This window comes from Hippopotamus amphibius, chromosome 5 (genome assembly GCF_030028045.1).
Source record: "Hippopotamus amphibius kiboko isolate mHipAmp2 chromosome 5, mHipAmp2.hap2, whole genome shotgun sequence".
NCBI lineage: Eukaryota > Metazoa > Chordata > Mammalia > Artiodactyla > Hippopotamidae > Hippopotamus > Hippopotamus amphibius.
In genome coordinates this window covers 57,207,974-57,219,329 of record NC_080190.1, presented here as the reverse complement: position 1 = coordinate 57,219,329, position 11,356 = coordinate 57,207,974, and the positions used below count along the sequence as shown (strand labels likewise).

General features: G+C 42.3%; 1 protein-coding gene across 4 annotated transcripts; it reads left to right on the top strand.

Moving 5' to 3' along the window:
• The first annotated feature begins 31 nt into the window (after positions 1-31).
• On the top strand, positions 32-10,822 carry DYDC2 (DPY30 domain containing 2). Of its 4 annotated transcripts, none has more exons than XM_057735752.1 (6): positions 32-42; positions 527-696; positions 5,613-6,247; positions 6,366-6,560; positions 6,912-7,034; positions 10,376-10,822. In XM_057735752.1, exons 4-6 carry the CDS (start codon positions 6,414-6,416, stop codon positions 10,634-10,636), a joined length of 531 nt encoding a protein of 176 aa, XP_057591735.1. In that variant the 5' UTR covers positions 32-42; positions 527-696; positions 5,613-6,247; positions 6,366-6,413; the 3' UTR covers positions 10,637-10,822. The 4 variants fall into 4 exon arrangements, with proteins under 4 accessions (XP_057591735.1, XP_057591736.1, XP_057591732.1 ...); XM_057735750.1 differs by lacking the exon at positions 32-42 and adding an exon at positions 208-267; XM_057735753.1 differs by lacking the exon at positions 5,613-6,247 and having other exon boundaries at positions 38-42; positions 6,405-6,560.
• Positions 10,823-11,356: the final 534 nt, after the last annotated feature.

The following is an 11,356-nucleotide window of genomic DNA, read 5'->3' as shown; positions in this document are numbered from 1 at the left end:
CGCTCCAGGTGCGGGAGACGGCCTGGTGCCGGAGACTGCCTGGTGCGGGAAACCGCCTGGTGCAGAGAGGAAGGGACGCTCCCGGAGAGCTGAGCTGAGGGCGCCTGGGCGCCGAGGGGGGGGGCAGATGGAGGGGGGGGATGGAGGAGGGTCTCGCGGGCGGGGGGTGATCGGAAGAGGGCCCCGCAGGAGGATGTGCGGCAGAGAGCAGAGGCGGGCGGAGCCTGGCGGGATAGGAGGCACAGCTGAGAGAAGGGGGCGCGCGAGGTATGCAGGGTGCCGGATGGAGAGCAGGGAGCACCAGGGTGGGTGAGCAGAGACGTGCAACCTACAGGCTGTGAGGAGGGGGCAGCCGAAAAGGGGAATCGAGCGAGCGGGCCTAGCAGGTGCGCGCACCCTGGGAGAAAGGACAGAAGGCTGCGGCAGGGGGTGGGGGGTGGCAAAGGCTACCTGAAGGTGAAGCCCCACAGCCTTAGGCCAGAGGAGACTGTAGCTATCTGACCGGCCTGGTATTTTCCCGACTTAGCACCTTTGCGCTTGCTGGTGACTTCTACTTGGTTCCTGTCCACTGAAAAAAATCGCACGTGTGAGAGCTGTGTGAGTTCAGTTTTCTTTGGGGACTTAACTGAGGACCATAGCCCTGGAGACAGCCGCTCAGACAGCTCAGCTCTGAGGAGCTGCTTCTGCTTGAAAGAGGTAAGCCGGGAGGTCAACATATATGTGATTTTGGAGAAGAGGTTCCTGCAGTTAATCACATACCTAGGTAAAAGTTTACTGCTAGTCACCAGGCACAGAGAGCTTTGTCATTTTAGTGTTTTTCTAAGTATGGGAAGATGCAAGAAATTGGGTTTATAAAATTTTCTCCTGAAAGTTTCTATCTGAAGATCTCCTCTGTCAGTTTTCCCAGAGAGCAGAGTGCCTCATGTCCTGATCTCCACCCTGAACTCCTTTCAGGGTGTGTTAGTGACTCAACAACTGCAGCGGCTAATGACTCAATCCTTGTAGAGCCAGCTGGCTGGGGATACTTTTTAGTTGGCATTCCTTTCAGAATGAGCACACGTGCTCCCACCCACAGGAAGCCTTCCAACCTTCGCCAACCCCCCGCCATTTGCAGTCTTCCCTGGGCTAGTTGTTTGTGCATGGTCCTCGGCTAGCAATTCCCATGTTCTGTTTCAATTTACGTGGGGCAGTGCTGGGCGGGAGATGCCCCACTAAATGTGAGCTGAGGTAATGAGTGCCAGCATGGGCACTGACAGGTGGAAAGGAGCTTGAGCTCTTGCCTGGGCCCATGAGCATCAGAGCCCACGCTGCTTAAGTCAAGAAATATTTGCTGAGCAAGTACTGTGTGCCCAGCACTGGGAATACAGCATGAACAAAGACAATCCTTATACTTAGCGCCCCGCCTACTGACTGCAAGGCCATGAAGCAAGGAGGACCACTATAAGTGATGCCGTGAAATCCTTCTAGGGGTGCGGATTCATGATCTCCGGAAGAAAGGAATTTCTTCTGGGATCAATAACAAGGCAGCTGCTCGAGTTGGAGTAACAGAGTAGCAGTTTATTAGAGGAAAGCCAAAGTACAATAGCTTCTGGCAAGCACACCAGAAGGGGGTGGAGAGACCCACAAGAGAATCATACATACATCTTATATACTCCTTTAGAGAGGTATGAATCCTATAGAAGGGGGCGGGTCATTGAAACAATCAATAGGGGTTTGGAATAATGGATTAACTCAAAGGAGCAGGCATTGATTAATCTCAAAAGGAGTGAGACAATTTAAGAATTTGAAAAAACTCAGTGATCTGTGTCGCTCCAGGCAATCATTACCTGGGGCTTACAATTAAGATTGTTTTAAAGAACCCATGATTTAAAGAGACTAGAGGCGGAGACAGCTTTTTCCGTTCCTCCTTTGTTTGAACTTTATGCTGACCGGGCCCTGCCATCCAGGCCTGGTACAGACAGGCCTTAGGAAACACATAAGCAGACCCTCAGAGGAGCTCTGAGAAACTTTGAAAAAGAGCCCTCTCCTCACTGGTGAGCATGGACTGATTTGGTGGGGAGTGGGCTGTAAAACACATCCCTTTGGCCCCTCCCTCTCCAGGCTTCACATGGTGGCTCTGTTTTTCCAGCTCTACTGTTTTCACATCGTCTTAGTAATGGTCAGGTCAACATATTTTGTTAAGACCATTGTTGAAAATGTACAGTTTAGAGCAGGTGCTTTCTCCAGAAAGGGCTTGCCACACCTACTGCAGTGTGGCAGCCGCCGAGGACCAGGCAGTGAAGAGGCTTCCTGGGAATGCAGACTTGGTGATTCCGCCCTCTGGAAGGGCACTTCTACTGTGATAAAGGCAAAGGAGATCTGTAACTGTGTGTCATCTGCGGATTTGGTTAAAATGCAGACTTTCAATCTGTAGGTCTGAGGTGGGACCTGAGAATCTGCATTTCAACAACCTCCAGGGGATACAGTGCTGCTCATCGTGGACCACACTTTGAGTAGAAGGGGTATGGAAGAAGGAGCCGCCACACATTCCCCATCCCCACCCTCCACCATTACCCCAAACATGGTGACTTTAAACACACATTTATTATCTTACAGTTTTCAAAGTTTGAAATCCAAGATGAATCTTACAAGGCCAAAGTGTCAGCAGGGCTGGCTCCTGGAGGCTTTAGGGGAGAATCTATATCCTTGCCTTTTCTAGCTTCTAGAGACTATGCATACTCCTTGGCTCATGGCCCTGAATCACATCACCTTTTTTCCCCGCTGCTTCCATCATCACATCTCCTTCTACCTTGTCTGACCTTACTGTGTCCCTCTTATAAAGACCCTTGGGATTACATTGTGTCTAACTGAATAATCCGGTATAATTTCCCCCAATCAAAATGCTTAATTTAATCACATCTGCAAAGCCCCCTTTGCCATATAAGATAACATATTTCATAGGTTCCAGGTATTAGGATGTGGACACCCTGCCACACTGTGTATTTTCTAATGACAGGGGCATTTTCTTACCCATATTTCGATCACCAAAACCAGGAATTTTAACCCTGATACAATTCTGTTATGTAATCTACAATTCACATTCAGTTTTTCCAACAACATCCTTTACAGAATTCTATTTTCTGGTCCAGATCCAACCCACAATCATGTGTTGCATGTAATTGTGATGGCTATTTAGGTTCCTTTGATCTGGACTGGGGCCTCGTCTTTTTCTTTCTTTTTTTTTTTTTTAATATTTTGGCCACACTGTGCAGCTTGCAGATCTCAGTTCTCCGACCAGGGATCAAACCCAGGTCACAGCAGGGACAGTGCTGAATCCTAACCACTAGGCCACCAGGGAACTCCTGGCCTCATCTTTTTTTGTCTTTCATGATCTAAACATTTCTAGGAGTACAGGCCAGATCATCAAAAAATCTAGAAACAATAAATGTTGGAGAGGGTGTGGAGAAAAGGGAACTCTCCTGCACTGTTGGTGGGAATGTAAGTTGGTACAGTCACTATGGGAAACAGTTAGGAGGTTCCTTAAAAAACTAAAAGTAGAACTACAATATGCTCCAGTAATCCCAGTACTGGGCATATACCCAGAGAAAACCGTAATCCAAAAAGAAACATGTACCATAATGTTCACTGCAGCACTATTTACAATAGCCAGGACATGGAAGCAACCTAAATGTCCATCAACAGATGAGTGGATAAGGAAGATGTGGCACATATATAGAATGGAATATTACTCAGCCACAAAAAGGAATGAGATGGAGCTATATGTAATGAGGTGGATAGACCTAGAGTCTGTCATACAGAGTGAAGTAAGCCAGAAAGAGAAAAACAAATACCATATGCTAACTCATATATACAGAATCTTAAAAAATGGTACTGATGGTCCCAGTGACAGGGCAAGAATAAAGATGCAGATGCAGAGAATGGACTGGAGGACACAGGGCTGGGGGGGGTGGCAGCCAAGGGGAAGCTGGGATGAAGTGAGAGAGTAGCATAGACATATATACACTACCAACTGTAAAATAGATAGCTAGTGGGAAGTTATTGTATAACAAAGGGAGATCAACTCGATGATGGGTGATGCCTTAGAGGGCCAGGACAGGGAGGGTGGGAGGGAGTTGCGGGAGGGAGGGGATATGGGGATATATGTATAAATACAGCTGATTCACTTTGGTGTACCTCAAAAACTGGTACAAGAGTGTAAAGCAATTATATTCCAATAAAAAGCTAAAAAAAAAAAAAAGAGTACAGGCCAGTTGTAGACTGTCTCTCAATTTGGCTTTGTTTGATATTTCCTCGATCAGATTCCAATTTTGCATCTGGAGCAGGAATCTACAGAAATGTATTATGTCTCACTAAGAAGCACATCACATCAGGAGACACATGATGGTATTTTGTCCCTTTATTGGTGATGTTTGCTTTGATCACTTGGTTAACACTGTGTTGGCCAGGTTTCACCACTGTAAAGTCTCTATATTTACTTTGGAATTAATCCATAATTTTGGGGGAGAAACTTTGAGACTATATAAATATCCTATTCCTTGTCAAATATTCACCGAGTTTTAGTGCTCATTGATAGCTGCTTCCGTTATACTATGATGGTTACAAAATGTTTTTAACTCCATGATTCTTTCCACATTTATTAGTTGGCATTCTGCTATAAGAAAGAACTTGCCTGCTCTCCCATTCACTTATTTATTCTTAAATGGACTCATGGATTCTTATTTTATTCAATTGGTTATAATCCATTATAGTCATTATTAATTTTGGTGGCCAAATTGCCCCAGATTTGGCTACTAACAGCCCCTTCAAGCTGGCTTCTGTGTTCCCAACCATTGTATTTTTTAGCATTTCCTTACTTTCTGGGACAACAAAATATTCCAGTGTCATTAGACTTTTCCTCCCCTGATCTTGGAATTAGTCATTTCTCCAAGGAACCCTGATTCCTTTTAAGTGGTGAAGGCTATTTAAAAGCAAATTCTGTGGGGGAAGGGATGGATTGGGAGTTTGGGGTTAGCAGATGCAAACTATTATATATAGAATAGATTAACAAACAACCAGAGCCTACTGCATGTCACAGGGAACTATAGTCAATATCCTGTGATAAACCATAATGGAAAAGAATATAAAAAATGATGCTTTATATATGTATAACTGAATCATTTTGCTGTACATCAGAAATTAACATGACATTGTAAATCAACTATACTTCAATTTTAAAAAAAAATCAAATTCTGTGTGTTCATTGCCACCGGGGTGTTTTTGTTTGTAGGCCTTTGCAGTAGAAAGAGCTAGGAATTTTTTTTCTATATTCATATCTACTTATCTTTCCCTCCTCAAACTGAAAAATGCCTCCAGAAAATCTTATGACTTGATCTAAGCCTCTATTATTCACTTTATTATTAGTTCTTTTGGAGTTAAAATATGTCAGCTTCAGGCATATGGAGGTGGTCAGGAATAGGCTGGGTGCAAAATCATTTCATATCACAATCTTCCACTGTAACAGCTAATATTTATTAAACATTTATATGCACCAGGCTATGTGCTTCACGTGTATTTATTATCTCTTTTAATCCTCACAATTATGAGGTACATATTTTTGTTATTCTCTTCCACAGATCAGAAAACTGAGGGTCAAAGAGACTTGGTAACTTGCTGAAGATCACACAGCTAATAAACAGCAGACCCAGGACTGGAACTTGGTCCGTCTGATCCCGAATTCTGTGTCTGCTGCTACATTACACCTCCGCTCCTAACTATGGTTTAACTCGGGCTTCATTGCCTCCAATTCTTGACATATGATTAAGAGTAAATCCAGGGGCTCAACTCAACCTAAAGTAGTTTCTTGCTTAAGCAACAGAAAATGGAATATTGTGTCAAGTGCTAGCAGAGCCCCTGACCAACAGTAGCTACAGTGCTGGGCATCTTCCCTCCCTCTCCTCCTCAGGGCTTCTCAGTGGTCCATTGTGAAATATACAAGCCTGTCTTATGTATGTCATAGACGACTGTAGCTCCCAACCTCACAATAGTGCAGCTTGCTGGGTGCCCAGAGCCCCTCCCAAGCCCTCCTGCCTGCTCAGTTATTTCTTCCCTACTCAAGGGTAGAGATGTGTGAGTAAGCAGAGGCCTTAGCCATTTTTAAACACCAATCTGCCAAGCTCCTCTCAGGCCTGATGACCCCCAAGACCTATTTACTGACCTAAGACAGCTGGAGAGCTTTAGAAAAAAGTCCACCTGAATGGAAGAGCTATTGGCAAGTACCTATGTATTTATTGGTTCTTTTGGGAAAGATGGGCTCCAGAAACAGCTCATATTTGTCCTGAAATGCATCTGCATTGGTTAGAATGTGTCTATTTTTTATGTCCAATTAGATTTGTAAAATAGTGTGACCCTGTTTGACCTTCTCCAAGCCCACCAGGATGGAAACCGAATACCTGAAGAGGTGCTTTGGAAATTGCCTGGCCCAGGCACTGGCAGAGGTGGCGAAGGTTCAGCCCAGTGACCCCATAGAGTACCTGGCACACTGGCTTTATCATTACAGGAAGACGGCACTAGCAAAAGGAAAGGTGTGTGTGTGCACTGGGTCAGCTTGCGGAGGGCTTTCAGCTTTCCCAGAGTAATTTGAAATCCAAGGCACCACTCTGGAGCTGGCCTGGAGAGTGTCACGGTTTACTCCACTTGTGAGGATGGCTTAGGCCCAGATATCCCTTAAGTATAAGGAGTCTGGGGGCTAAAGAGAGAATCCAACTCAGAGCAGTGGTGGGGTTGGTGGGTTTGGAGATACTAGCAGGTTGAAGCTAGTTAGTTACAGGAGCCAATTCAGGAGGCCTGAATGGCCCAGGGCCTGTGGTCTGTCCCAAGGGAGGGTCCATACTTCCCAGGGTTGACCTGATTTCCACTCTGTCATATCGCCCCAGGATAAGCAAGAGAAGATCCAGCTGCAGGAAGAATATGAAAATAGCCTCAAAGAAGCCAGAATGACAGAAATGCTGAAGCAAGAAGAGTGTGAGATTCAGCAGAAGTTTGAAAAATGTCAACAGGTAGGGAGGAGAAACTCAGCATTGGGCACACACACATCCCGTGATGGGTACCAGGAAATACACAAGTCATCTCAGCTACAGTACAAAGTACACTGAGGCTCCCATAAGCCTACATTTCCCTCCATATTTATACATTTGTATGTAAATCAATCTTATTGACAATATTTGTCAATAAAATCCTTGTAATGAACAAAAAAATGCTTAAAGGCAATACCATTTTAGATTTCAGGGAGTACCTTACATGTTACTGGTTGAAAAAATCAGATTTAAAAAAAAATCTAATGCCTCACTTAGAACAAATATATTTTATGCACGATTCTTTTAATCCTTTTCAAAAATTACTCAATATTTTTCAGAAACCAAATATGGTTTCCAGCATATACTTCAGGTATATTATTTTATTTATTATATACTATTTACTTAATTATTTAGTTTAATATATGCTATTTATTTACTATCAAGCCACAGATGTCTCCTCTGTGATGCTCTAGTAGTGGTCATGAATTATTAACTTAGAATAGTTGGAAACAACTCTGTATTCATTAGTCTGACAAGCATAGCTTTTATCCCTCACAATTTTTGCCACAGTCTTCTGAAAAACACCTTGTGTCATTCTGTGCTTTGTACAAAGTACATGACACCGGGGGAGTGAATTGACTTATTGAACTTGATATCTGACATCTTTTTAACTATCACTGTATCCTGTGCATGAAAATCTTCAAGGTAGTCTTATATAATTTACTAGCTTTTGCTAGTCTCCAAAGCCAACTTTGATGAAAACATGAAAATATTAAGCTTATGTACATTTCTATCAATGTGCTCAGCTTTCCTCATAATTAGTAGATTTATTTTTTTAAGTCTGGATGTTTCATAAATAAATCAAAATAAAGATATTATCGTTTCCTGCTATGGTCTGAAAATAGCAGTTGAAGGCACTCTCCCTCAGGAACAGTTCATTCTTTGACCAGTTGTTGGGAGTTGGTAGAGGTGAGATCATTAAGCAAAAGTTGTCACCTTGCTGCCCACGCTAATCCAACACCATGCTTCACTGTTAATAGAAATATAAATATGTGAGGCAGGGAAAGACTCCCAAAACTCTATCCTGGTTTTATGATGCCTTATCAAAGAACACTTTGCTCACATCAATATTTTGAATTGCCCCTTTGTGTTACACTCAGGAGGTTTGACACCCTGTAGCAATATTCCTTAGCAAGATTTGGATGAGTAAAAAGGTTTGTTCTTTTGCCAAGTGTGAGACAATTGGCCACTGTAAGGGAAGATGGGAAATGAAAACCAGCTTGATGCCTGGACCATGTGCAAGTTCTCAGTTTTAGGGAAGAGTTCATGTGCAAATTATGGTTATAGAAATTGATTCTCTTTGTTAGAAGGAAATAAAGAGAACCCGACCGTGATCAAAACAAAGCTTATTGCTTATGTGGCAAGGGAGAGCCATGTCATTCAAGTGCAAGTATAATTGCTCTCCTGGTAAATTGAAAGAGCTACATAAAGGGCACAAAGGTGGAGGTACATCAAATTAGACGAGATTCTAAGCTCTGGTTTCTTGTTGGATCAAGTGAATTGCAAACTATTCCTTGCTACTGTCACCTTTAGATTTTGTCACTAGAGCTATAAAACTTATCGAAATAGGCCCAGGATGAGTTGCATAGGATTTCAGCAGGCCTGTTGATTTACCTAATGGGCTTTTACACCTATACTCAAAGCTTTGCAAGATTTTCCTTAATATCTTAAAACCATCATTGCTTTTAGTACCCCAGATCGAATACTTCTGGTCCAGTGGATGTGTCAAAAGAAGAGTAGAAATAGAGCACTGTGTGTGGTAGAGATCATATCCAATTATGGGAATCAAGAAGAGACTCACAGAGGAGATAGCATTTGAGTCAGACCTAGAAGAAAGATGGCAAAAGGTACCCTTGTATTGGTTTCTCTTCATTAAGCAGAGGCAGCTTTGAGTAAGTAAATCATCATTCCATTTCTAAGTCTGAAGCCAATCCCTTTGTTTATAAAGATCTGAGACATACAAATGTTTTAGAAATATATTTTTATGGAAACAATACATAGATTTGCTGCACAGATTCATAGCACTTCAGAGTTAGGAAGGTCTTAGAGATCATGTGGGCAAGGACTTGACAGACCTCTCTGCAGTACCCCATAGGGTCACTGTTGAGTGGACAAGTGGCAACGATGGGGGTAGAGATGGCCAGTAGAGCTCAAGCTCCAAGGCCTCTTCCCTCACCAGGGACTGCAATTACATGCATGCTTGATAGCATCTCATAGGTCACTGAGACTGCATTCATTTTTTTCCATCTTTTTTCCTCTGTGCTTCAGTTTGGATAATTTCCATTGATCTGTCTTCAAGTTTACTGACCCTTTCTCCACAAAGTCAAATATCCTATTTAGGAATTCAATGAATTTTTTTCATTTTGTGTATTTTAATTCTCAATTCTAGAATTTCTATCTGGTTCCTCTCTATAATTTCCATTTTCTCTGCTGATATATCTTATCTTTTCACTCATTATGGCCATTTTTCTCCTTTAAATTTCTTTTTTTAAAAAATAAATTTTTTTATTTATTTATTGGCTGCTTATTATTGTTGCTCAGCGTGGGCTTTCTCTAGTTGTTGTGAGCAGGGGCTGATCTTTGTTGTGGTGCACGGGCTTCTCATTGCAGTGGCTTCTAATGTTGCAGAGCATGGGCTCCAGGCACATGGGCTTCAGTAGTTGTGCCACGAGGACTCAATAGTTGTGGCTCGCGGGCTCTAGAGCACAGGCTCAGTAGTTGTGGTGCACAGGCTTTGTTGCTCTATGGCATGTGGCATCTTCCCAGACCAGGGATCGAGCCCATGTTCCCTGCATTGGCAGGTGGATTCTAACCACTGCGCAACCAGGGAAGTCCCGCTCCTTTAACTTAAAAGAAAAAAAAAATTCATAATCACTGTTTTAAGTTCTTGTCTGCCAATCTCATCGTCTTTGTCATTTTGAGGTCTCTATTAAGTACTTTTTCTCTAGATTATGGTTCACATTTTCCTACTTCTTCACATGTCTAGCAATTATTACTTGTATGCTGAACATTGTAGATGATACTTCATAGGGCATCCAGACTGTGTAGTTTCCCTTTAAAAGGTGTTGAATTTTGTTCTGTCAGGCAGTTAAATTATTGCTGAATTATCTTGATCCTGTCAGATTTGTTTTATGCTTTGCTGGATTAGGTCTTTTTCAGTTTTGTTCAGCTTTGGGCATGAAAATGGCAATACTGTATTCTTGCCATGCTGAGGATATTTAGTCTCTGCTACAGACTTTTTTGCTCCTCTGTTTTCTATTTAGCCACTGATATCTGTAGCGAATTCCACAAAGAAGACTGTATTCATGCAAGAGAACACAAAACTCCTTGAGAAGGAAGCCTTGAAGCAGGAATCCCTGCCAGGAACTTCCAGTATGATTCCAGGAATGCCTCAACAGATTCCTTCTTCAGAGCCATCCATCCAGGTTGACTGGAACATTGAAACTCCACAAGAAATAAATTACCAGGCTTTTCAGCATGAAATTGCCCCTGAAATGCATCCTGGCTCCAAATCTCCTCCCTAGGTTATAGGAGGAGATGGATGTTTCTAATGATGCTTCTCTCAAAGCTGCAAGCTGAGAAAATGGCCAGTTAGAAAAGCTCTTACTTGAAGATGATTAACTATGTAGATTAAATGAAGATATGAAAGGCTGTAGAAGGAGGTGCCTGCAGGGACTCTCCAGCCCAAGTCCTGTCCTGATAGCCATGAAAACCCCTTAATCATGTGAAGATTTGAACTACTTATAGGATAAAATTAACTCAAGATAAGGATTTAAAATAAATAACCAAACTTATGAGACTTTTTCCTTTTGCTTTATCATTTTTTTGGAGACTAGACAGTGAAAACACATCCATCTCATGCATTCATATCTTAATTTTAGCTGAATTTTGCAATCAGGCCTCTTGGAGTGTTTACACATGTCCTTACTTTTGAAACAGCTCCAATGACAGTAAGACTTAAAAGTTTGAAATTTTTAAAATTATTTTCCATCTGTATTCATTCAAATATCATATATATGCTGATGACTTGAGATTTATATCTTCAATCAAGATTTCCTTGAACTTGACTGCCTGTTTGACATCTCTACTTGGATAACCAATGGACACATCAAACCTATCTGCAGTTGACCCTTTAACAACGCAGGGCTTAATCCACATATAACTTATAGTCGGCCATCCATACCCGAGGTTCCTTCATACCCTCGGATTCAACCAAACACTGACTCTGTAGTACTGTAGTATTT